Source organism: Uloborus diversus, chromosome 2, assembly GCF_026930045.1.
Source record: "Uloborus diversus isolate 005 chromosome 2, Udiv.v.3.1, whole genome shotgun sequence".
Lineage (NCBI taxonomy): Eukaryota > Metazoa > Arthropoda > Arachnida > Araneae > Uloboridae > Uloborus > Uloborus diversus.
In genome coordinates, this window is record NC_072732.1 from 88,622,611 (window position 1) to 88,649,301 (window position 26,691).

Below are 26,691 nucleotides of genomic sequence, written 5' to 3' on the forward strand. Positions count from 1 at the left end.
TTTTAGTGCTGAAAAATGATGAATGGAGTAAATACGATAAAACGGCACCTCGGTGAGTTATCAAGACAACTGCTTTGGTGATTTAGAAAACCGTTTTAGCAGACACAATACATTAGAAATTTGTTCTCATAACGCTACAGAATCATTTTTACCAGTCAGTAGCGAGTTATTCTTTGACATGTCCACATACAATAACATATCCATACAATTACATCTTCATACTCAACAAGAAGTAAAATGACACTCTGGCTGTTTTCTTACATTAACAATGCGCATGTAGTAAAACAACTTTTCAGAATTTATTTTATGGTTGAGTATTAACATACAAGGTCTACAACTAAAATAATACAGCAGCAAGGGTGGGCTTTTTTCCTTGCATTGACAATACGCTGACAGAAAAGCAACTTTTACAAAATTGTTTTTTTTTTCTTGAGAATGAACACAAAAGGGTTTGTGGAGAAAATTAATGACACAAGGGGTTAGGGATGCGACATCGATGTCGATGTTTTTAACCAACTTTAAAAAAGGAGGTTATGATTTCGTCTTGCGGCTTTTTATGTATGTTTTCGTATTACTCGAAGAATACTGAACCGATTTGAAAAATTCTTTTTTTGTTTGGAAGGGTATACTTTCTAGATGGTCCCATGCTAATTTTGTCTGGATCTGATGAAGGGTTCGGGAGAAATCTAAGAAACTTTAAATTTCATACGTTGCGGCTACGTAGACCAGCTTTCGTCAGCTGCGCGATACGTCACAGGTCATGTGGGTTTGGCGTGAACGGTGCATTTTTTCGACGGAGGAATCTTGTCTTGAACAATATTCAATTCTCATGCATGGGAATGTTTGATTTTCACAGAGCCGCCTGTTAATTTTAATTATACTCTTACTAATGTATTTATTACTCATGTAGTAAGTCAGTAAATTAAATGTATTTTGCTACGGAAATAGTTGAATTAACTAATTTAATATAATTTTTTTTTTTTTGGCTAATAAATTGCTGGTTATTCGATGGCTACGTTAGTCACACACAGTCTTTCATAAAAGTACATTTAAGGACCAAAAAAATTCAGTTGTAATAAATCTGTTGTGTATTTTTTAAAAGAGACTGCTTACCTTTTAAAAAATATATCAGCCAATTTTAAATGCTGCGTAACTTTCAGAAAAAATTGACTCGTAACATAAGCATTGTTTCTCAGGGTTGCAAAAATGTTTCGTTTGTCACAATGCCTTTTTTGGTGAAAAAATACCTATCAGCGATTATTTTGCTGCAAATTCTTGGTATAAATGAAAAATAGTCACCTTGAAGATTTTAAATCTGCATATTAAACCAAAAAAAAAAAAAAAAAATTCTTCGTACCCCCGGTTTGAAGTAAAAAGAGTTAGAAAATCAACTGCGAATGTTACGTTAGTCACTATGGAATGACCCTAAACGCTTTAAGTGAATAGCTCAAGTCCTTCAGCGTTGAAATCTTGACCACCAAGTGTTTTAAGATTTTGTAAAGACAGTGCAGAGTTAGAACTGGGTTTAATCACAGGAACCATGATATATTGACAAGAAAGAACGGGTCACCAATGTAGCGGGTATTTGAAATAGCTTAATATTATAAATCGGAAATCACACTACGTGAAAATAGAATTGACTTTGATTTTATTTGGTTTCTAAATATTGCAAATACAGCACTTACAAAAAGTCAGCAAATAAACTTAAAAGGATGGCATGCGACTCGCTTGCGTGTCGTGACAAGGTTTATATACTTTTACGTGAAACATATCACGTGATAGAAAATTTACATTTTTTGGCGTTGCCAGAAGCCCGCCGAAGACAGCGAACACCAATGGTGGTGCACTGTAAAAAAATTCCGAAACGTTACTGTGGTTATTTCCGTGGAACGTTTAGGGATTTCAGAGGTTTTCACCTATTTCCCCGCAAAATCAAGTATCTTCGCAAAAAGGTTTCCTGAATTGCTAAAGATGCATGAATGCAGACTTTCCACTGGTATGAAAAATGTTTTTTGCCACCAGTTTAAAGGTTGACCGAGCGTGTTTATTAAGTGTATCGGCTTTAATTTAATTACGGCCCGTCTGGATTGACTAAGCTCCCAATGGGAGCAAATAAGTCACTGGATAGCTGCAGCTTTGCGCGGCGGGTATTGCAGGCAAGGAATATGTTTGGTTCTTGCTTGCAATTCTTCGCGTATCTTTGGCTATGGTTGCGCTAATGCTTCTGGAGCTTTCTTGGTAAACCAGGAAGGTTCTAATAAAATACATTAAACCTATTCAATTTCTGTACAAGGTTCACGAATGGCTTTAACATTGGAGATTTCCCAGTATTTCAGGAAGGTTACTCACTTTTATCGGTAAACGTTCCTGGTTTTTTGTAAGATATGTTACTGGTTGAAATTGGGCACATCAGCTGCCTATTATTTTCCAGGAACGTTTCTGAATCGTTTTCACAGTGTGTATTTCGGAGGTTTCGTCCCAGCTCGTCACTCTTGGTGGCTGTAACTTGGCGATATTTCACCAAATTTGGGCAACTTTTCCTAGTCACTCAGTGTTAAGTAAATCTACTAGAACACCTAGTTATTCGTCTTATTAAAGTCCTATAACTAAATTTATTCGAAAACAAAATCACTAATTCTGTCACATTAAGAGTCATTTTTTTAAAAGCTGGACACTTTTGATAGTTGATGTCTTCAATTTTCGTAAAAATTTCAGGATATGTTAGTGGTACTATGATAAGAAAAAGTGAAGTTTCTTTTTTAAAAAACTGATTTGTTTGTCCTTGAGTAGGGGTCAAAGTTTAAGGTGATGAAAAAAAAGAGCTAAATGTATGATTGCTTTGCTTCAAAAGCTATAAGTTAACCAAGCCAATTCTTTTAAATAAGAATACTACTTGATAGTAGTAACATTCTATTATATTTTGGTGACTCAATCATGGCTTTGAGGGACAAGGTCAATTGAAAATGCAATTTTTTAATATTATTCTGCCTTGTTTTGGCCCGGATATCTGCTAAAGCCGTGAGAAATCCTCGGAAATTTGTATATGACTAAATACTCACCACAGTAAAGTACTAAGAAAAGTATAAAATAAGCTTTCGTTTGCCTTGGCTTTAGTAGTTAAACGGTCTGAAAGTTGATGAGTTTTTTTTAAAATGGCCAAGTTTAGAGGTCAATATCTTTGATCGCGAAGGGTCAACAACTTTGGGACACAGCAGTAGTTATAGTCCAAGTGATGCAGTTTAAAGTTCAGGTTAGAAACCCATGGCAACTAATCAACTTTTTTAACTATGCGGTCTCAAAGTTGGTAATTTGAAACAACAAGAACTTAAGTTTTAGGTCAATTACTCTATAACGCCTGAGTTAATAACTTTGAGCAAGAGCTGTAATTATGCTCTAAAGTGGTGTAGTTTTAGACTCATGTCAGAAAACCATGAGATCTAATCATATTACTTAATCATACGGTCTCAAAAATGACGATTTCAGTATAAAAGAGCGTTTTTTCACGAGTTTATATGCGTGCTACTCAAAATCTTATGAACTCAAACTCACATAAATACTAGAATGAATCAACAGCCAAATGTACTTTAAGCTTCCAAAAATTCATGCTTCCAGTGTAATAACATTTTCTGTAACCTTGACCACAACATGACAATTCTTCTCACAAAGCTGATCCGCCATTTTGGAGCCTATATTTTGGAGATCCTAGATCCTCAGGATTCGGATCTCGAAAGCTGAAAATTAGCATCAGGTTTAGTTTCGAAGACATCTCTACGCTTCTATAAAATTTCATCCCATTCGGGGATGATCGAGCGAGGACAGTTTGAAAAATCCGGTCAGTTGACGTTGAATCACTCTGATATAAACATTATGCACATTTCACCCGCATCTTTTGATCTTTTGTTATTGTCTAACAAACCTGTGACTTTTTTTCCTAGGTGGTTTTCTTTTCTTTTTCTTTTTTTTTTTTTTTTTTTTTGACTTTGTTTGTTATGTTTTTATGTTTTACTTTTTTAGCCAAATTTAATAAATTTGTTTATTTAAAAAAGTTTATTACTACGAGTAAGTAGCGTGCATGCAAATTCTGCTGTAATTATGAACTCAATCTCTTACCTAATCGCTATCCTCTTCCTAAAATATGGCATTGATTTATGATCATTATAAAGTCAAAAATAATCAAAGATGCATGTGAATAGTCACAATGTTATATCAGAGTGAGTCCACATCAACTGACCTAAATTTTTAAAATTCTCCCTGCTCGATCATCCCCGAAGGGGATGAAATTTTATAGAGGTGTAGACATGTCTTTGAAGCTAACCTATGCAAATTTTCAGCTTCCGAGATCCGAAACCTGAGTATCTAGGATATTCAAAATATAGTGCTCCAAAATGGGGAATCAGTTCTGTGAGAATTGCCATGTTGTGGTCAAGGTTACAGAAAATTTTATTACACTGGAAGCATGAAATTTTGGGAACTTAAAGTACATTTGGCTGCTGATTCGTTCTAGTATTTGTGTGAGTTTGAGCTCATAAGATTTTGAGTAGCACGCATATAAACTCGTGAAAAAACGCTCTTTTATACAGAAATCATCATTTTTGCGACCGTTTAATTACGTAAGATGATTAGATCTTGTGGTTTTCTGACATGAGTATAAAACTACACCACGTAGAGCATAATTACAGCTTTTGCTCAAAGTTATCGACTCCGGCGTTTTAGAGCAATCAGGCTCCCATTCACTTTGTCCAGCTTTAAAAAATGACTTTTAATCATTAAAAACTCATTTTTAGTTTTTATATTACTCTAGTGGAAAACTAAAAGTGGTTACAAAACTATTTCTATTAATTTAGTTGATGTTTCAGTGTTTTGCATTCTAGTATGTGCATTTGTTGCTTATTTCTTATTATTAAGGAATTCGAAAATAAGGAATTCTGTTCAAAGTTTTTTTGTTATAAATAAATAATTTCCATGAATTTACCCGTCTTTTAATGAAAACATTTGTCAGACCTCAGTAAGAATGAATATATATTTTTAAAAAATCGATGTTTCAGAATACTAACGCTTCAAAAGATCGAGATTTTTATTTGTGCTTTTAATTAAAACCCCATAGCACACTTTCTTCTCCTCCTTTCACTTGAATATCTAAATAAGGGCCAGAAAACCTAATTATCGTCTGACAAGACGGAAATGTAATAGAACTTTTCTAGATCGAGATATGTAACAAGCACTTAAGTTTTAAAGAGGCGTTCAAGTTCAGAGGCTAAAATGGGAGTGTATGCAAAAAAGGTGTTGAAAATAAAACTCCCACGAAAAAGTTTGCAGACCTGTTTTTATACAGAAATACAAAAAAATTGCGACTTGCTGTTCTAGCCTTAATGGCCTAAGGTTCTAGCTCAGGAGAGGTAGCATTGTAGTTCAGTGATTGAACTTTCCTTGCTTTCTCTACTTTGAGTCATGTACTGGCAACCTAACCAACGGTTAATTTCGTGATGGTTTGAAAGTACCCACCTCTCTGATAAGAGCTTCCTTGGCTGGTTTTCTCAAGTTGTTCCCTAAGCCCCTGGCAAGTGCCATGGAGAATTGAGGAACATTTTTTACATCCTTCAGGTGAGAAAGGGCACTCATTACTGTCCCCACAAGGGAGGTTTCCAATACGAAATCATTCTAAAAAATAAAATAAAAATTAATTAATTAATTAATTAATTAAAAAATAATTTAAAAAATATTTGAAAAAAACATTACACACATAAATTCTGTACCTCAGAGCCAGAAGGATGTAACTAACATAATGCTAATTTAACAGGAGAGAGGGAAAACTTCTATGACGCATGCAAAGAATGGGACGGGCGCTCTTTTAACCCTGGTAAAAAAATTGACAAGGATTTCTTTTTAAGAATGACGTTCACATGGCTCGATGCGGAATAGGCTTCTGCAATCCATATACAATGCACTAACAAACAGAAAATCGCAACTTTTAGACTTACGTCAGTCTGGCTCTGAGGTACAGAATTTTTGAGTGATACATCTGTACCTCAGAGCCAGAGTGACGTAAGTCCAAAAATTGCGATTTTCTGTTTATTAGTGCATTGTATGTGGAAGCCTATTCCACATCGAGCCATATGAACGAAATTCTTTACAAAAAATCTTTTCCAATTTTTTACCAGGGTTAAAAGAGCGCGCGTCCCATCCTTTACCTGCACCAGAAAAAAAAATTTCCTCTCTACTGTAAAATTATCATCATGTGACTCACGTTTCTCTGGCTCTGAGGTACAGAATAAGCAAAGCGTTATGATGTGAGTTATAAATTGCCCTTAGATGTAAGTTTTAAGTGTAAAATGAAAACGTTTCAAGCCGTCTAAATCTGAGCATGTAATATAATTTTGTTTCAGTATTCGCAACATAAAAGCATCTATAACAGTGAATTAATAAGGGAACACGGTAGATATAACCCCCCCCCTTCCCCATAAACATGAGAGTTTAAAAAAATCCTCTATATATGCATACAATATTTTATTTCTGTCATTTCATTGAAGTGAAATCGAGTTCAAACAGCTACATGAACCAGCAAGCGAAGATCTTGGTCTGTTACAAAATACTCATGTACTTTATTACTAGTAATAATACAGTCTACTTTCTACTTTACGATCTTTTTCAAGCAAATTTAATTTTGGGAAAATTTTCAAAAAAAAAAAAAAAAATAATAATAATAATAAAAAATAAATAAATAAAATAAAATAAATAAATAAATAAATGTAAGACAACAAATAAGAAACAAATTCAAACCTGCCAATTTTTTGCATCAATGGATTTCATTCTGAATTTCAAGGGAAAAGTATAACATAATTCTAATTAGTTACAGTTGTAAGATTGCACATTAACAAAAGAATAGAAAATAATAGTTGAAACAACATTTTGCTGAGCCAGACGTTCTCTATCAATCATGCTAAAGCAGTATCATAGTGCACATCTCAAATGATTTACATTTATAATTGTTATTGTGAAATTAACCATAAAGTTAAAAATTGATTCTGCTCATTAATTTATCTTTGCTATAACAAATTCAGCAACAAAATGATTCAAGCTAACGAACACAATCTTCAACACCACATTTTACGTCAAATTTAATGTAAAAGTAAATATAAAAGATATTAAGCAACGTATTTACCTCGACACCCTTAATGATTGGGATGAAATTTCTAAAACTCATTTAGATATCAAACATCCAAAAACTGGCCAAAACAATTCATCCCATCACAAAGTTCATTTCAAAGATAAATCAACATTACAAATTATTCATAACTTGGTAAATAAAAAATTAAAATTAATGTACACAAGTTATTTTTTGAAGTTAGGTTTTAATTCATCCATTTGAAACAAACAACCGTATAATGTGGTCGTTTTCGAAATTTTAAAAGAATTTTTTTCTGAAAGAGCATGCTAAAAACTGACCATTTTAAAAATAATTTGGCAAAATTTAACATTTTTTAAAAATTATTTTAATCGCGGCGCAGATTCAATTTTATTTTTTACGCTTATGCACATGACATCACAAGTGATGAAATGCCATTCACTGATGCCATTAGCACAGAGCGTAATATTTAATTCACATCTTTATTCACGGGTACTACCATTGATATGATTGATAGCAAACGTAGAGCGCAATATTTAATTCACTTCTGAATAATCATAACCAGGAAACGCGGTAGACAGTCAGCGTCAGCATTCAGCGCGACAGTGGAGTACGGCCAAAGTTCATCACTTGTGACGGCATAAAGACCACACCTTGTTTGAAAAATTGGACAGTTTAAAAAACTAATTAAAAATTAAACGTTTTGAAAATAAAAGATTTTTCTCGCTATATGTTTCTTTTTTCTCATTCCATCAACTTTAGTGACTAAAAGTAGTACTTTTGACTGATGGAAACAACCCCATAGAGGGCAAATTAGTTTGAAAATGAATGCTTAAGTATATGTTTGAATTTTTTCACATAAAAATATTTTCCCCAGATTATTTTTCACGTGAATGAAAACGAAAATCAATGCCAAGCATTTCTTTTAAAAGAAAAAATATTTTAACAATTAACATACAAAATACAAGCACTTTCCATGGTTCTGGAAGAAAAAATCAAACCTGCTTGAGAGTCCAATCAAGAGCCCTGTAGAAGAAATCGTCAATGAATGTTTGTAAAATAAGGCGGCTGTCCTCTTCCGCTAGCTGTAACCAAGCAGTAACTAAGGATCGCACGTTCACATCCTCATTACTAAAAACCAAGAAAAAGCGGGTAAATGTCATATAGTTTTTTTTTTTTTTTTTTTTTTGAAGAAGGAAGAAGGTGAAACAAGGTGTGAAAAAAAAAGGACCAGTTACAAAGGACAGAATAAAAATCAAAATATTTAACGTAACTAACAAATAATGACATAGATTAAAAATAGTTTTTGCAGTTCATCGATGTGAAATGCCTTGCAGATAATTTTTCAATTTATTATGATACATTTTTTCAAACGTAAACTTCTATACAGGTCACATTATGAATATTGTATTTTTTTTTTTTTTTTTTTCAAATGATGCAAAAAAAAAAAAAAAAAAAAAAAAAAAAAAAAAAACAATACCATAAAAGTACACTGCTCAAAACAATTTGGGGAGCACATGTTTTTTCACAAAATTATGCAAAGATGTATACCAATAAGTAACATAAAATGAATCATCCATAATTTAAAGCTTACCAGGAAGCGGAGCAAGAAAACTTTATATGTAAATCAAAGTTCATGACGTCAAAAACAAAAAAAGGATATAAGGGCAGAAATCGGGATGTTGCAAAAACGTCTGTTTTATTGCTGTAAACCGTGAAATCCCATTGCGCAGTATTTGTTTTTGAGACAAGGTTACTTGAGAATGTCTCAACAACGTGATTTACCAGAATCCATGGCATGGCGTGTAATAGGCAGACTGGAATCCGAGCAAACACAACGTAGTGTCGCGGACGACCGGTATATACGGTTAACAGCTCGTCGAAACAAAACACAAAATGCTACGCAGCTGCAAAGACAGCTGCGCTTGGCTAGAGGACGAAGGGTGTATAGCCAAACAGTACGTAATCGGCTTCATAAGAGAGGGATCTATGCACGTAGGCCAACGGTCTGCATTCCGTTGACCCCACGCCACCGTGCTGCCCGAAGAAGCTGGGCTGCTGAACATTGAGATTAGGAGCAACATGACTGGAGCCAAATGCTGTTTACAGATGAGTCCCGATTCAGTCTGGAGTGTGACACCCGACGTGTTCTGCTATGGAGGGACAGGGGCACTTGAAATAACAACGCATTCGTTTGTGAAAGGTCACAAAACCGACGAGCTGGTTGGATGGTATGTGGTGAAATCAGCATAGGCGGACGTGAAGACCTGCATATCATTCGGAATGGCATTTTGATGGGCCGAAGGTATGCAGACTATATACTGAGACGTCATGCCATCCCTTACGCTGGAGACATTGGAGATTTTTTGGTTTTCCAGGATGATTACGCCCGACCATATAGAGCTCGTCTGGTGGTGAACATGCTAACATGCTTGAAAGCTGAAACAATACAGCATATGGAATGGCCAGCATGCTCTCTTGACCTGAATCCAATCGAGCATGTTTTAGGACATGCTCGAAAGACGCATTGCCGCCCGAACAAAGGCCGCCTGTTACTGTTCGAGACTTGGAGATTACACTTCTTGAGAAGTGGAATAGTTTTCCCTAAAGTCAGATCGATAACTTCTTCGCATCCATGGCAAACAGGTGTGCAGCAGTCTTAGCTGTTCAAGAAGACCACACGCCCTATTAAAACTCATGCATCATGTCTAAACAGTAGCTTTTTTTTTATCGTTTACAAGTAACCAAATTGTTGCCCCAAATCATCTTTTCATGTTTTTTTCCATATTTTTAAGGAATTAAATCTTAATTCCAAATTTTTTTACGTCTTTTTCTGTATTGCGTATTGTTATGCGTGTACTTCCCATTGTATGCCAATACGTGGCTGTCTCGAGCGGTTTTCTTCCCTTTTTTTTCTTGCTCCCCTAATTGTTTTGTGCAGTGTAGTTCAAATAAGTTCAAACTAACCAAGAACTGAACCCAATCTACGTCTTATGAAATAAGTACTAGTATACACATTTCTCTCTAAAAAGTTTCATAGATACTCCTATAATTTCATATTAGAAATAATAGTTTTAAATATCATTTAAAAAAATACAACATCCTAGCTATTAATTTTCTACACATTGTTTGCCCATTGGCAATATAAGGTTTTGTTATCTTTGATATCCAAAAAGTAAACATATTCTTTGTAGTACATGAGAAGCTAGTAACTTAAATATATTGGCAATAGAAAATTTTGTTACCTTTTGATATTCAAAAAGATAAACTTATCGTTAATAGTAGAGAAGAAACTAATTGTTTAAAACCAATTTCCAATAGAAAGTTTTGTTCCCTTTTGATTGCACGCAGCAGGTAAATTTATCCTCTGTAGAACAAAAGCAAGTTAAAATAATCAATTATCCAACGTTTTGAAGCACATTTTTGTGCTTCAAAACGTTGGATAATTGATTATTTTAATTTTCAGCACAAAGGTGTTTATTCGTTACAAAAGCTAGTTTTTCAAACCGAAATAAAAAGCAACACAGGGTAGTCTTTTTGTGTTTATCTTTTTCTATCTAAAACGGTAAACTTATCCATTCTAAGATAGCATTATCTTACCTGAGGAAAATGATGCCCATTCTAGAAATGGTGGCCGGCGAGGCACAGCTGAGATCGTGTGTTTCAAAGATGAAATTAACTTGAGAACCAAAGCGAATCCTCTCGCCTGATGGCATAGTCAGCAGACGATTGTCATCCAGAACAGAATTGAGGGATTCAATCCACTCGGGGTCGATGTCACCGTCGCACACTATCCACGACAGTAACCTCTGTATTCAAGATTGAATGAGGTTAAGTACAAAAACAAAACAGATAAATAAATGTTATATGAAATATTAAGGAACTTATCACATTTTAGTAAAAATACTTCTAAAACATGATTTATGGCTTTTTTATTCCAAGAAAGACATGATTCTATGAAATTAGAAATCATTTCTGATGAAAGAAATGAAACGGAAAAATCATAGTATCGTGGGAAAGGAGTAAATTTCGGCGATTAAAATTAAAACTTTTCTTAGAAACCTATACAATAATTTTTAGATGCCAACTATTGTGAAGAAAATTAAAGTTTGTTAGTTTATGAATTCGTATTCATATTAAAAAAGCTACGTAAAAAACTTAGAGAAACCCTGTTCATTTGAACTGTTATGAACGGGTGAATGATTCAAACAAACAAATTGTTAAGATCAAATCAAACCTGATAGCGTTAAATTGTTTTAATTGCTTATTGTCCAACCACGTATTGCATGGAATTGGCAAACGTCCAATTAAGACGAGTCTTATCTGAATAAGGGGGAAAAGTAAAAATTTGATGTCCGGGTTCCGCTCATTTGAATGAGACTCTGCTTAATTTAGAGGCTAACATACATCTGCAAAGGCTGATATCCCTAAAAATCAATAGATAAGTCCATTTCCGCCTGTAAACCGGACGTTTGCCTTTCCATACAATCCGTGGTCGGACAGTAAATGTGAATTTTATAAGGAGTAACTCTAAGCCGTCTATAGGTGAGACAAACCTAAACTGGCAGTTTTGTGAAGGCTACGCAGGTCTTAGTCACAGCATTACGACGCTGCCAGGTTAGGTTTGCCTCAACTATAGCTATAGAAGCTTCACTACCACCTTTATTAAGTTTCACAATGATTTAAAACCACTGAAATTGAATGATGAATTTCATTAACACTAGACCTTTATTAGCATTAAAAAATGAACTAAAATTCCACCGTAGAAGCTAGTGTTCAAAAAAACACAAAACATCCTTTAGGATACATGTTCAACGTTGAAAAAATCTTTCTAATAACGTGGGCAAAGTCAATCCGAATCTTTATCAGGATTTATGAACGATGTAAATTTTCTTTAAATCGGAAATTGAAAATTTTTGAACTGTTTAAAATGGTGAAAAATAAAAAGGCGACTAAAACAAAAAAAAATAACGCATGGGACTAAGGGAGCGAAGACAAAGAGCCCTGTTGGTGATCTTCTGAACAAAAGAATTTTGTTTGATACGAATACGTAGTTGTTTCAGAAATATTTTAAGCGGACAGGACAGACCGATCAATCCATACAAAATTTTCTAACTCATAAGCCTATAACCTTTTTCCCACAGTATTTATCAGAGTTGAAGCAGAAAGCGCAAGATATAAATAATTCATTAAAGTGACGAAAACCATAAACGCACAAATGAAAACCTAAATAGTAGTAACAATGTTTCACCATCATGCTACGGAGCTATTTTTACTTCTACATAAACTCAATTTTCTGACGAAAAGTGGTAGAATTGACGCGAGTTTTAGCAGATAAATGCTGTTAGTACAAGACACTCTGATTAATGTTTTATCTATTCCAAATTTTAGTCATCTGTACTACTTCAAAGAAAGCAGTGCTAAAAGAAGTTGAGAGATAATGGGTGGCCGAGACATGGAAGAAAAAAAACGTTTATCTATTCCACCTGCTCATCAGTTACCAAAACAGACATCTTCAATAGTAAAGTTGCATTCAAGTCATCTTTAAGTTCATTCAAGCGCAGTCAGAATTTTCTCCAAGGGGAGTGAAGGCAGACAGTCATAAACGTTTTTTACATTTTGAACATACTAAAGATTGGTGGTACAGTTTAAAGTTAAGGACTCTGGGGTCTTGCCCTTGTTTCAGACTAATGTGAAGAGAAACGGAAAAAATATAAATCTGCTCAGCATGAAAACGTGACGATTTCACAGAAGTTCATCAAGAAAAATACTACCTAAACAAGATTATGTAGCAGGACAACCTAGATACTAATAATTAAAAGACAAAGCTGAAGAAGCTGTTTCAGAACTAATCGCCCTGAAAAGATTATAAGCCATACCAGAGAATTCTGGAAAATAGCTCAAGAATTACGTACCGTAAGTACAATAATCACCAAATTCATCTGATTAACTTTTCTTATTATTGTGATAGGTCGCCGTTGAAAGGAAGATTGATAAGTTTGTCTCTACTCTGAAACTGAATAAGGGAAAAAGAATATCGTTGCTCTCAGAGCAACAGTAAGATACCTTAGTGTTAATTATGGGATTATTTTACTGTTGCTCTGGGACAACGATATATCTGAAATTTTAAAATTTATCTAACGAGAGTGGAGGACATTTTTGTTGCCCTTCTTTTGAATAGTCTATAGCTTTAGATGCTAAGGTTGAACATGCTGAAGCATGTGTCTTCCCTAAATCCACAGAAAAAAAAAATGATTTATAAATTATAAGGTTTGAGAACAAAATAAATTTGGTTAAAATATTTTTCTGTATGCAGTAAGGTATTTCTAATGTCTTTACTAATAATAAAGCTCAAAGTCTCTCTGTCTGGATATCTGTAGGATGTCTGGATCTCTGTGACGCGCATAGCGCCTACACCGTTCGGCCGATTTTCATGAAATTCGGCACAAAGTTAGTTTTTAGCATGGGGTGTGCACCTCGAAGCGATTTTTCGAAAATTCCTTTTTGTTCTTTTTCTGTTCCAATTTTAAGAACATTTTCCGGAGCAAAATTATCAAAAAATGGACGAGTAAGTTACGAAGTTATCATGACGTGGAATGGGAGAGCGAATGAGCATAGCCAATTGGCGAGAAATTCGTCATCCATAATTTGTAAATATACAGGCGAACCGAATGACCTTTTAATTTTCAACTACGGGCAAAGCCATGCGGGTACCACTAGTACTAGATAAATTAAGATCAGGAATTTGGCCCCCTTTTTTATTCTTAACAGGCTTTTCAAGTTGATTCTTTTCGCGTTCCAAGCACATTCTAGCTTCGTAAGTATGATATGCTTGGTAATACGATATTCGAAGTATGACATCTTACCATCTTGTTCTTTTATCACTTGTCGTGAGCTGAAAGTGAGCACTCCATCATGCCATTCCCGGGTATCAAGATCAATATAACCAAGAAGCTGTGGAACGAAAACTTACATTTACTTCACTTTTAAAAACGGTGGTGAAAAATTGAACAATCAATGTTTTCATGAAAAGCACTTACTTGCGGTTTCGGCATAGATTTCGGATTCACGATGTAGCACTTGACTTGCTGGCCCAAAATCAGAAGAGCTTTCTCTAGTATCTTGCGCAAAGTGGATTTTCCTGACCCACTGGGTCCTACCAGTACCACACCCATCCGCTGCTGTAGCTGTTCATGCAATTCCAGTACTTTCTTGAGCTTCATGAATAAAATAAATTTGGTTAAAATATTTTTCTATATGCAGTAAGGTAATTCTAATTTCTTCATACTAGATAAATCGTACGAATATTTTTAGTTTTTAAACTAGCAACTGGTATAGAGTAACTATGATCCGCAGCCAATAACTAAAAAATAATATAATAATGAATAAATAAATGTGGAATTCTCTGAAATATTTGTTTTTAAATTTAAACTTATATTTAAACGTATTCTTGATATACAAGCTATATAAAGCAAAGTAACTTTTGTTTCACGTATAAAGGATCAAGTTTTTCCTTTCCTGTCATTACATTTCAGAGCTTCCTACGATAACAAAGATTTATCATCGAAAAACGTTGTACAAAGATTGACGTAAGCAAAATCATTGTTGGGACTGCACTCCAAAAGTCCATTGCGATATGTTGGTTTTATTGGTTTTTGTGAAAAAAGAGCCTTAATAGACTATACTGCGCCAAACGATAGTTTTAAAGGTGTAAAAGAATGTTAAGGTGCCAAAAAATGTAAAATTACTATTATAAGTATAAAAAACACAAAACTTTTAGAACTTTTCAAAAAAAATTACCAAATGCAAAACATTTACGAAATTTTTAATTTTAAATACCATTGCGATAAGAGTCCCGCTCAAACTACTGAGCCAACAAGTACACATTAATCCTTCAACTTCTGTTCAAAGCAGGGATGCCCCTCCCCCCTTCAAGTTCAATGGCTCAAATCCCTCCCCCCCCCCCCCAATTTTCCTCAACTCTGCTCCACCCCCCGTTTTGTTTTTGGCTCTTTTTTTATTTTAATTATTTATTTTTAAAAAATTTATTTATTTTTCTTTTTAATATTTTTATTTATTTATTCTTTTAAATATGTTTTATTTATCTATGTATTTAATTATTTTTAATAATTATTATTATTTTATTGGAAGATTTGTGTGCTACGCCAATGACACACACACAAACTAAATAAATGAAATAAAAAATAAACAGAATAAAATAAAATAAAATAAATACTAATTTAAATTAATAATAAATAAATAAATAGCAATTTCAAAAATCCCCCCCCCCCAAAAAAAAAAAAAATTTTTTTGATAGCGCAACTTGCGCCATAATCCCTCCTTGTGGGCACCCCTACTTCAAAGAATGAATTACAGAGGAAAATACTGCCGTGGGCAAGTAAACGGCAGTAACTGCAAATTTTTCATTTTTCATTTATTAGCATTTTTGTCATCTGCTGTAAGTCAGCTTTAATGTACAATCTTAATTATTTGGTTTCCACTGAAAAACAGACGCGAAAAAAACGTCTAATTCCAACATTTCTCTATTGTTAGTATTGAATCTAACACACATTTCTTCAAATATCTCGAAAACTCATTTCAGCATAGACAAGTAACTTTCATGGATGCACTACATGAGTACCTATTCAGCATTCTTAGTAACTTATTTTGATCGAAAAATCTACTGAACAAACTCGTTTGTTGACCACTAGTGTTCACAACAGAGGAATAATTTATCAAAAAGGAACAATCCATTTTCCAAAAATGTAAACAAAAGCAGCAAAATAGTTTCATCATATTTTCTGGGTACATAATTTAGTACAAAGGCATAACAGATTATGTCGAAGAGTAAGAAAATTTAATTTTCAAAAAATCAAGGCGATATCTTCATTTTACTTTTGGATATGTGTCTTTTTAAATGAAAAATGAGATAATGAGCCCTTTTAAACAAAACCCAAATGTTGATAGCTCAAATTCACCCAAAACCTGAATATGTAATCACTTCATATCCTCATATCAAAGTACTTGAACCTATTATTGATGTATCATGTGTCCATGAACCTAACCAAACACGTGAAACTTCAATCATCATAACTTCTTATAAACTCCATTCTTAGAATCAGAAAGTTCAAGTTTTCCCTAGCTTTTTACTTTGTAGGTTTTCATGATTATGCACTTTCATAAAATGTAAGAAGTAGTAGAATGGAACGAAGGTAAAAGGTAATAATAGCAAGAAGACTACCCCTGAAACACTGATTTAAATATTTTATTTGGGAAATTCACACAGAAACAAAATGTTAAAAAGCTTTTTTCTAGCAGCCCGATTACAGCTATCAGAATACATGGAGTGTCTGATAAAAGATATTTACCTGATTCTCGGAAAGAACTAGCTTCATCTTGGCGCAAGCTTCGAGTAGGGCGTCCTCCAATTTTCCATAACTTACGCTTTTAAAGGCGGTTCCGGGAAAAAGGTCTCGTATAAGAGCATCAAACCGGCGGCAATCTCCATAGGTCAGCTTAGACAGTGTGTTAGTTCGAAGGGAGCGAACCACTAGTTCACTCTCGAATGCCGCATCCACCTCAACGCCTGCAAATAGTCACTGCATAAATATACATTTTAGTAGACGGATTTTCCAGACTGATTTTATCCCACAACTTTGAGATAAATTTTAAATAAGAAAGCAAGGGCGAATCTAGCAATTTCTCAATGAAAGGGCGGTTAATTTGTTTTACTTACCATTTACTACGGAACCTGATTTACACGTGCACATTGATCGACGTCTGAAACACCTTTCGGAATTTCAATATCGAAATATTGCGAGACAGAAAAGAGACCCCAAACCCTCTGTGATCCTACGATCACGAAAGATAGTTTACAATTCCGCTTTTAAAACTTCAAGTTTGAAAAATAGCCGGAGGAAGGCCGCCAAACGCTCCTCCTCCTAACATCATCAAAGATAGCAATTCCCAGTAGAAAGTTCAGAACCCCATATCTTCCTTTAATATTCTCAAAGATGGCCTACGATTTCGTTTTTACGATTTCAACTCCAAAACATTTCCAGGGGAGAGAGCCCTAGCTCCCCTTTCCCTTAACGCATCCCCTCTCTTGTATCCAATAAAAACTTTTTTTTTTTTAATTTTAAGAAAGCATTTTTCATCTCAAGGCTGCAACTGTAGTGGGGTACATTCAATAGTTTGAAATTGCATTTTAGAGACTTCAATTTCAAAACATTTCTACAGGAGAGCCTCTTAACCGTCAGTGTCCCATGCATTTGACCAAAAATAGCTTAAAATAGTGTTTTTAGGATTTTAATATCAAATGATTTCCGGAGAGAGCCACCATACCCTTCCCGAACGTGTAAACATATATAGCTTAAAATTGTGTTTTTGAAACTTGAATATTAAAAAACTCTGCGCTAACTAAACCATCTGAAATATTGTAGGATTGTTGTCCCACCTCGCCTCCAAAAATTTACAATGTGGCCCTTCAGTAAAAAAGGTTGGAGACCTCTGCTTTAAACCATAACCAGCAAAGAAATTAATGAAAACAATCGAAAACATTTTAACAAATATTTTGTTTTGTGTAAAACTGAGTTGTGTACACTCAAATCTGTTTTTGTGCTTTTTTTTTTTTTTTTTGTTCGATGCTTTTATTGTGCGATTTAGCACAATAAATTTTTGTTGGAAAATTATTTTTGTAGCTACTCGTAAAGTTTTGAATTTTTTTTTTTTTTTTTTTTTTGTGCAATTTTTTATGCGGTACCTATCAACCGCACAAAAACAAGTATGAGTGCTTTTTTTACACGTACGGTTTTATATGAAAGACAAAGTATTTTTTGTTTTCTTCTTTGGAAGACAACTTTTATTATATTGACTGGATTAAACTATGAATTTTTTTTATTATAACACATACTCCCATTTTCATCAATAATCCTCTTAAAAAACTCTCCTGTTCATACAATGCTCTTTTGAATTGTGAAAAGCCACTAAATTTTTCGATATATTTTTTTTACATTGCATTTCAAGCAGTAAAATAAATTAATTCTTGTGAAATGGATTGTGCCATTACCATTTATTTTGCGATATTGATAAAGATAGCAAGAATTTAGGTGATGAAAAATCTTATCCACACCAATGAATTCCATGTTTGAAGATTCACAACGATGCTGGTAAGCAGAGTTTGATTTTAAAAGCACCAGAAAAAAATATCTAAAATTTTAAAAAGTTAGGGTCTGGTGGGGGAAAGTGGTCAATGGGGTAAAGTGGTCATTCGTCAGATAAATGGCTATAGCTTGGAAATAAATGTTCGAATGAACGTGAAAATTTTATTTTAGGATAGGGCAGGTAGAAACTACATTTTGAATACAAAATTTCACATCTGGCAAAATTTTATTTGGTAAAATAAAATACTTTGTGTGAATATGAAAAATTTCAAAATCTGAACACCTCTTTTAACTTTCTTGGAAAATTTTGTTTGGTAGAATTATGAACAGATTGACTGCACAGGAAGCTTCCTACATGTCTCAAGAACTCTTACTCATTAGCAGTTAACTGAATACATTTTGGTTAATTTTTCAGAACAATTTAAGTAAGATGGGGTAAAGTGGTCATAATATTAGGCTTAACGAATATTGTCCTTCTAACGTCACGTAATCTTTAAATATGAGGCAGACACAAATGAAATATTGATTTTACTTAATATGTATTGTTTTTACAGTAAACACGGTTAAATATACGAGTATATGCGTATGCATGCGCATATACTCGTGTAGGCACGTATACATACGCATTCACATAAATGCACCAATAAACGCATAGTATATGGGTATCTGCAAGTATTTTTTCTCTATAAAGGCATACGTTCGACTATACACGTATATACCCGCTTATACTCGTATATATGCGAACACTTATTTTCTCTGGTAGACACGTATATATGCGTACGTACTCGTAACTCGAGTAGACACTTACACACAAGCATATGATATACACGTACACAGGGTAAGATTAAACTCTTGGGTAAATTCTTAAAAGATGTAAGAAGGGAGTAGAAGAAACAAGAATCATAAGAAACATATGGTCACAAACACAACGCTGACGCGGTACATGCACGCAAAGCCAGAAACTGAGGGATGCAAAACAGGTCACAAATTTATTACACAAAGACAATTTTACACAACATTTTAGATCTTAAGAAAGTGTTAAAGTTATTGATGAACATTGTGGCCGGTTGCTGTAATACATGCGTCGTAATCACAAAACACTCTCTGTTGCAATAATGAGACTTTTGAAAAACTTTTATCAGTCGCTGTGCCTTTGTTGCGATGCGTGGATTAGAGCTACTACAGGCCGTAACTTTAACATCTGCTCTAAATATTTCTTTAAGAACTAAAATGTTGGTTAAAATCATCTTTTTTCTTCTTTTTTTTTCCAATTGGGCTGTACAAGAGACCCACCTGAAGAGGCGTCTGGGCCATAACCAGACCCAGTGCGCTTCCCTACAATCGTACAATGCATCAGTTTTTTATGTGTCACCATTAAGGCGCTGATGCATATGACACAGTAGTTTTTTTGACGCCCAGTTTCCACCAGGTGGAGGCACCTGGGCTCTTTTTGATGCGACATTGCACTAGGAATTTAATTTTTTCTTAGGGAGTTCTAAGCCAAACGTCCAAAAGTTCTAAGCCCTAGGGATCTTTTACATGCCGCATAATCATACGACATGTGCGTTGATGATTTTCTTCATGTCGAAAATCCACCTACCGGCATCCCCAGTTCAGAACCCAGGTCCACAGACCTGCAAGGCGAGCGCCTAACCATCACGCCACCAGCCGGTCAGGTAAATCATGTTTGTGTAACAAATTTGTGGCCTGTTTTGCATCCATCAGTTTCTGGCTCAGTGTGCATGTAGCGCGTCAGCGACCATAATTTCATTATGATTCTTTGCTTTGTATCCTCCCCTCTCACACACCCCTTTGGTTTTTGCCCCATGGATTCACTCTGTAAGCATAAATGTATATTAGGGGATATACCTGTGTATACATACATGTACTGATATAAACGTAAATGTACGTATATACGTCTATACTGGTACATAATCGTGTTTGCACGTAAACATACGTGTATATTCGTTGCTTCCATATATATGTACGTGAGTAGACATGTACGAACACGCACTGGATATATCCACGAAATAACTCGTGTATACCCGTAAATGTATGTATGTATGTATACCTATATATGCGTATATGTGTCCACTATTCACGCATATACTCAGGTATGCATGTATATACTCAAGAAATAAATGCATACACGCATATGATGTTCGTTTATACGCGTATATACTTGTATATACACGTGACACGTATGTACTCGTTTAGACACGTATACTGCAGGTAATCACGTATAAATGCTTATGTATACCCGCATATACTCGTGCATATACTTGTAACTGTAATCGACTATAATCGAAATATACAAATATTACGGTTATTTATAACGGTTTTGCATCTATTTTAAACTGTGACCACTTTACCCCATGCTATGACCACTTTCCCCCACCCCATGGGGTAAAGTGGTCATAAATACATAGGGAAATGAAAGTGTTATAAAACTACTTAAAACAATATTTTTTTCCTTGAAATTTGATGTACCGTGTTCTTTAATAATGCAATGTAAAATAACAACAAAAAAAGTTGAAGTGTTTAAAGAATTTATTGTACTTATTATCCACCTAAGTTGAAAACCTACGATTTTATGACCACTTTACCCCACCAGACCCTACAGAATATATTTAACTTTGTTTTCATTTCAATTGCTGTCTTGAAAGAACATACCACTTTTCTTCCCGCCTGCGTTTTTCTTCATCGATTGAAGTTGCTCACCACAGCTCTGAAGAACTGTCTTCAAAGCTCTGAGTCCCCAGTCATAGTGCTGTTGTTGAGATAATAATTCTCTGAAAAAGAAAAAAAGTCATTGCAAAACATTGTGTGCATAATGAAAACATCCTTCAAAGAATCGCGAATTGGGCAGGATTGTTTAATTTCGGAAGGGTGATAGGCTTTTTAGCATGTGTATAAACGTAGGTCAGACAGAAAGTTAGTTACATCCTTTCGTAAATACAGTGGCTCCCAAAAGTCTTCGTACACCTACGACTTTCAACGAAATAGTCCCCAATCAATTGGTTAGAATTAATATTTCAGAATAGGTATTTTATTATAAGATCTATGATCATTTTTTAACAAAACTACATGAAAAGTTTTTAAAAAATATTAAAACTTAATTTTTTAAAAATCAAAAACCAAAAAGTGCCGGAAATTTTATCTCACAAAAGTCTTCGTACACTTTATAAAATGTCCATATGTTATTGAATACTCTAACTTTTGATTAAGTGATTAATTAGTAGAATATCATACAGTATTCATAACACCTTTTAAACGTCTGGGAATAGATTTCATTCTTTTTTTTCTTCTTTTTTTTGCGTAATTTCTGAGTAAGTGTTCTACCACACTTCGAGTCTTAATGTTTCTAGCTCTATTTTCGTTTTAAAGCCCTATTTTCGTAATCTAGCCTCCAGATATCTCTAAATACGTTACATTAAGTTAAAATCTGGAGATTTAAGGGGTATTTTCTAAACTTTAGGACAATTTCGTGGCACTAGACGCAAATGTTGAAAACCGTGTGCTTCTTATCGTTATCTTGATAAAAAAAACAAAGTTGTTTCCAATAACCAAATTTTTGACTAAGAGTTCAAAATTGGTTTTTTAAATATTTAAAGGAACAGCATGATTCATTATTTCATCAAAAAATTACAAACTACCAAGTCCTGATGCTGATATGCACCCTCACACTAGAACACCTCCACCGTCCTGATTAACTGATCCAAATAAGTTCTTAAGATTAAGTGCCTAATTTTTTCTTCTACTTACAGTTGTACAACAATTTAACCAAAAATGTTGAATTAATTTTATCTGTAAGTAAGACGTGATTCTAAAACGTTTTTAGCTTATTTATAATTGATTTTGCGACGAAAAGCGTAAGCTTTTCTGTTTTTCGCACGACCAAGAAAATTTCTGCGGGAAGAGGTCCCATTTAATCCAGCTAATCAGAGAACTTGGCGAACAATTTTAGGTGAAAATTAAATGTAATATGTTTCATTTAACTCTGCAGAAACGTTTACAGCACTCAAATGTGTATTTTTCAAAATTTTTATAACTTTAAATCTCCGAACACGTTTTGCCAACTTTCCCGGTTGACCTTTTCTTACCTTGTTTTCGGTCCGATTCCTTTCTTTAAAGCATTTTATCGAGCACTTTACTATACAAACAAATAAATTAACTAATTTAGAGACACATCAAACCAATTTACCACTACTGTGGAGAAAAATTCAAATTTTGAATTGTGTTAGCGGTTTTTTACGAATACCAGCCATTTTACACTAATAAGCACAATATTAAGGAATAAATAAACAAAAAATTAAAGCCAAATGACTTAAAAGGGTCAACACAATGCAAAAATATTAATAAAACGGCATATGATAATTTCAATCATGAATTTATTCGAAAATATTTGAGTGTACGATGACTTTTGTGGCGTGTTATTTCTCTGTATTTTCGTTTTCTGACCCATTTCAAAAAGAAGATCCGTCAATATTTTGAAAAAACCAATAGGTTGTATTTAGAATGATATAGGAATGATGTGAAAAAATATTGGACTTCATATTCGAATTCAGTTTCGAGTTATTTTGGTTTTACTAAAAAATTTCAAAGTGTACGAACACTTTTGGGAGTCACTGTATATTCCAAGACTATTTTGATGACACTTGGAGGCAACCCTTCAGACATGTACCTTTATCGTGTGACGTAGCGACTTTCCCAAGGCAAGTTGAGTTTTTCTGAGAATCTGTCGCAAACATGTCCCGACAGCTGCAAGTAGCGTCCAAATTGGAAATGCGTGTAGTTATCCGTTTTTTGCGGGCAAAAAGGTGCAATTGCACTAAAATTTATGGGTAGTAGCATGAAGTGTAAGGTGAAAATGCAATATTACATTAAGCTATTACGAAATGGTGCAACAGGTCTAATAATAGACGTGCAGATAATGACGACGCTGAACGCGAGGGAAGACCATCAATTGCAAGATGGAAAGTGTAAGATCACCCTCCACTTCCCAACTTTCCAGACTTTTCACCTCCTGACTTTTATGTTTTTGGTCCCATGCAACAAGAACTTTCAAAGTGACGATGCCATTCGGATGATGAAGTGAAAGCTGCAACCCAACAACTGTTATCGAGCATTGGACGTATTTCTTTGCAGAAAGCATCAAAAAACTTGCACCACGCCTCGGCAAATGCTTCAATAACGGAGAATTATGTTGAAAAGTAGATTTTGAATGGAACTTTAAGATACCAATAAAGTTATTGTAAAAGTTATATCCTGTTTTGTTTTCTGGAGCAGTGCAACAAACGTTTTGACTGACCCTCATATATATGTGTGTGTGAGTATGTGGGTATGAGTGTGCAGGTAGAGGGAGAGAGCTCCTAAAAATGACAGATGGTTTTTGAGAGTAAACAATGGTTTTTGAAAGAAATTAAAAGAACAGCAGAACGAGAGGGAAATGGATCTATTGCGACCTCATACTTGAGGAAAAGAGGGAATTCTATTTTACTATTTTTTTTATATATATTTGCTTATTTAGATACCGCCTCTGACAAAACCCAGCCGTAGGTGGGGTTTGGTCTTTCGGGGACTAGGCCTGTCCCTACGCCGGTCCCAAGCCCGGGTAAATGGGGAGGGTTTTGCGATGGTGTAGCATCCACGCATGTAAAACTACCACTCTTTACTTACGCTTGAGCAGATCTGTATCTGCCCAGTGGCTATCGAGTGGAACAGTGAGTAGGCGATGGGCGCCACCGGAGTCAGGTCTGTACCTGGGTCCACGGTGTCTAGAGTCGTAAGTGGTTGGATTTCGTTCCCGTAAGGGTTTAGGGGGCCCCGGCCGAAAGGTCAGTACTCTGGAAGCCCACGATGGCATAGCAGAGCAGGGTTCCCTTTTGTGTACCGCTTCTGACAAAACGTGGCGCAGTGTATATGTGAGAACAATAGAAAAATTGGACACGTGACATCGTTACGTAAAATTTTACAACTCAATCAGTTCGTGAGTGTTTGTGTAAGTGTGAAGATCATTAATTAATTTTTTGCGGCAATTCCTGAAATTTTTTTATGCAGGTTAAATTATTATGCAGTAAAATCTGTAACTGGCAATGACGCAAATTATTGGGAAAAAATTCCTTGGGTCTCCCAAGTCTAGGGCTGCAAAAGATACATTTCTACTGCGTTCGGTTTTTCTTTTATTGATTTTACGAAATCCACCAATCTCTTTTGGGACACCCTATTTATGCATCATTTGTATGAGTAATAGATAACTTTATAACAGAATAAGATGTCAACTTTAATAGGAGAGTGTGTACTGATGTATTTATAGTGTTCAAAGGCCTTACATACATTATTTTACAAATTTATAAACGATATACCAATAAGTACCTTGCAAGAGAGAAAATTGCGACAACTTTGCGCCCCAGCTCTTTCGAGTGCTTGTACCCTTCAGAGAAAAGTATAACCTCGGCGATCAAGTCGTTATCAGGGCTCGTCATTGCTACTGGACGGAATAACTGTTTCAAGTTATCCGGCAATTTCTGTCTACCGCCGTATTTTTTGCCAGCTGGATTCATAGTGATGAAGATCCCAGCATTGAAATCGATGTTTACCTGAAGATAAGGAACAAAGGAGTAGTAAAGCTCTAATTTAGAAATAAATGATTAAAAAGAATAAATAGTTAAATTGTGTTAATTTCCATTCAAAGACATTCTAAACATCAATAAATATGCAATTAAACGTGTGTAAAAAATGTAGGTGAGCAATTCAAAATTTATGATTAGCACTGAATTTTGAACCCTAGAGAATGTAACAGAATTCCCCTCAGAATTTGGACAGGTTACAGGAAAACAAAAGCGATTACGGATGCAGCAAGAAAATTCATGCTTCTTAATTAAGAATCATAAGTTTCGTAAGTTTGCTTTATAAATAATCAATGTATGAACGTTTAGCGATGCGGAAGACATCAGCTCTAAAATTGAAATTCTTCCGAAACTCGCCTCAACATATAAAGATCGACGATAGAGAATATGGTTGTAATTTTTTGCTGTAAATATGTTATATCACGTGGCATACGACTAACATACAGAACATAAATACAGTAGGTTTAACAAGATTTATTTGTTTTCGAAAAAAAAAACCATCTTATTTATTTATTCCTCTTGTATAGCTCACAGACTAGACCAGGTCCATGAGTCCAAGAGTCTTCAGGAAATCGTACACCAGGAGAGGACTGGAATAGATGTCCTCTCAGTCAAGTCCTGCACAATGTAAAACATGATCTGGTGATGCCTGCACTAATTTACATTTATTACTAGTCTCATAAATTTTCCGACCTAAATGAAAGGTGCACTTGATGTGCCTACGTGCAAGCCTACTGATTGTTGTTTTGATTGACCCTATTTGCCTTGATGGAAAGGGTACCTCCTGGGGACTGCCTATTGACTCCTGGTCAGAGGAGTCTTCCATAGTTCTTGGTTCAAAGTTTTAATTTTAGAACAAATTTCTGAGAAGGTGAAAGCTCTACTCGACATCAAATTTTCAGCGACACCTTCCTTGGCTAGGAGGTCTACTGTGTCATTGCCAAAGAGACCAATGTGGGATGGAATAAATTGGAAGAACATCTCATGATGCTGGATTATAGTTCATTAAGATTTTTAAGGATTGAGACAGATGTTTTGTTTAAAACGTTTGTCCGGTTGCTAAGATGTTGGATAGCACTGCGGCTGTCAGATAAAATCCATATTTCAGCAGAAGATGTTACCGTCTTGATGACCCTGAGAGCTTTATCAATGGCAATTAACTCAGTCTAAAAACGGAACAGAAGTCTGGATTCCTCATTTTGAAGTTATGAGAGCAATTAGGAGCCTTTATATAGATGCCACTGCCACATGAGTTTCGGTCAGTATAATTTTGAGTTGTGGCAGCTGGTATTTGATTTATAATCTCCAATGCAAGTTGACGTAGGTATTCAGGCGGATCTTGATTTTTGAAAGTATGAGTCCCCATTTCTGAACTAAAAAAGATCAAAACGGTCAAAAAAACATCTAAATTATCTGAATAACCAAATCTATCCAAACGTATTGCAATCAACAACGATGATACGAAAATAACCACAATCTCATAAAGATTTATAATTGTGTTAACAACGCGATTAACACAATTCCAAATCAGAATGACAACAAAGCAAGAAAAACATCTTTTTTTGTGCTTGTGTGTGTTATGTCCTGGTAGCTTCCAGCGTCGTCCTGGTAAAGTCATCACCGTCGCTTAAATTCTATACTTGAGTTCTTCTACGCTTTTGGTAGTGAAGGCGTTTTGGTACATAAACAAGGTTCTTATTGTGCCCTCAATGCACTACAAGAACAAATGAACGTCACGCATATTGTTACACACCAAAAAAACCCCGTTTTTCTTGTT

General features: G+C 34.8%; 1 protein-coding gene across 1 annotated transcript in view; it reads right to left on the reverse strand.

The window, feature by feature from the left end:
• The window catches only part of LOC129235279 (cytoplasmic dynein 2 heavy chain 1-like), a 288,399-nt gene that overhangs the window by 126,825 nt on the left and 134,883 nt on the right, over positions 1–26,691 (reverse strand). Inside the window, 8 exon segments of the mRNA XM_054868999.1 lie at positions 5,503–5,658; positions 8,125–8,254; positions 10,724–10,930; positions 13,983–14,077; positions 14,164–14,340; positions 16,492–16,709; positions 20,962–21,077; positions 24,661–24,884. Coding sequence (XP_054724974.1) covers positions 5,503–5,658; positions 8,125–8,254; positions 10,724–10,930; positions 13,983–14,077; positions 14,164–14,340; positions 16,492–16,709; positions 20,962–21,077; positions 24,661–24,884 — 1,323 coding nt within the window.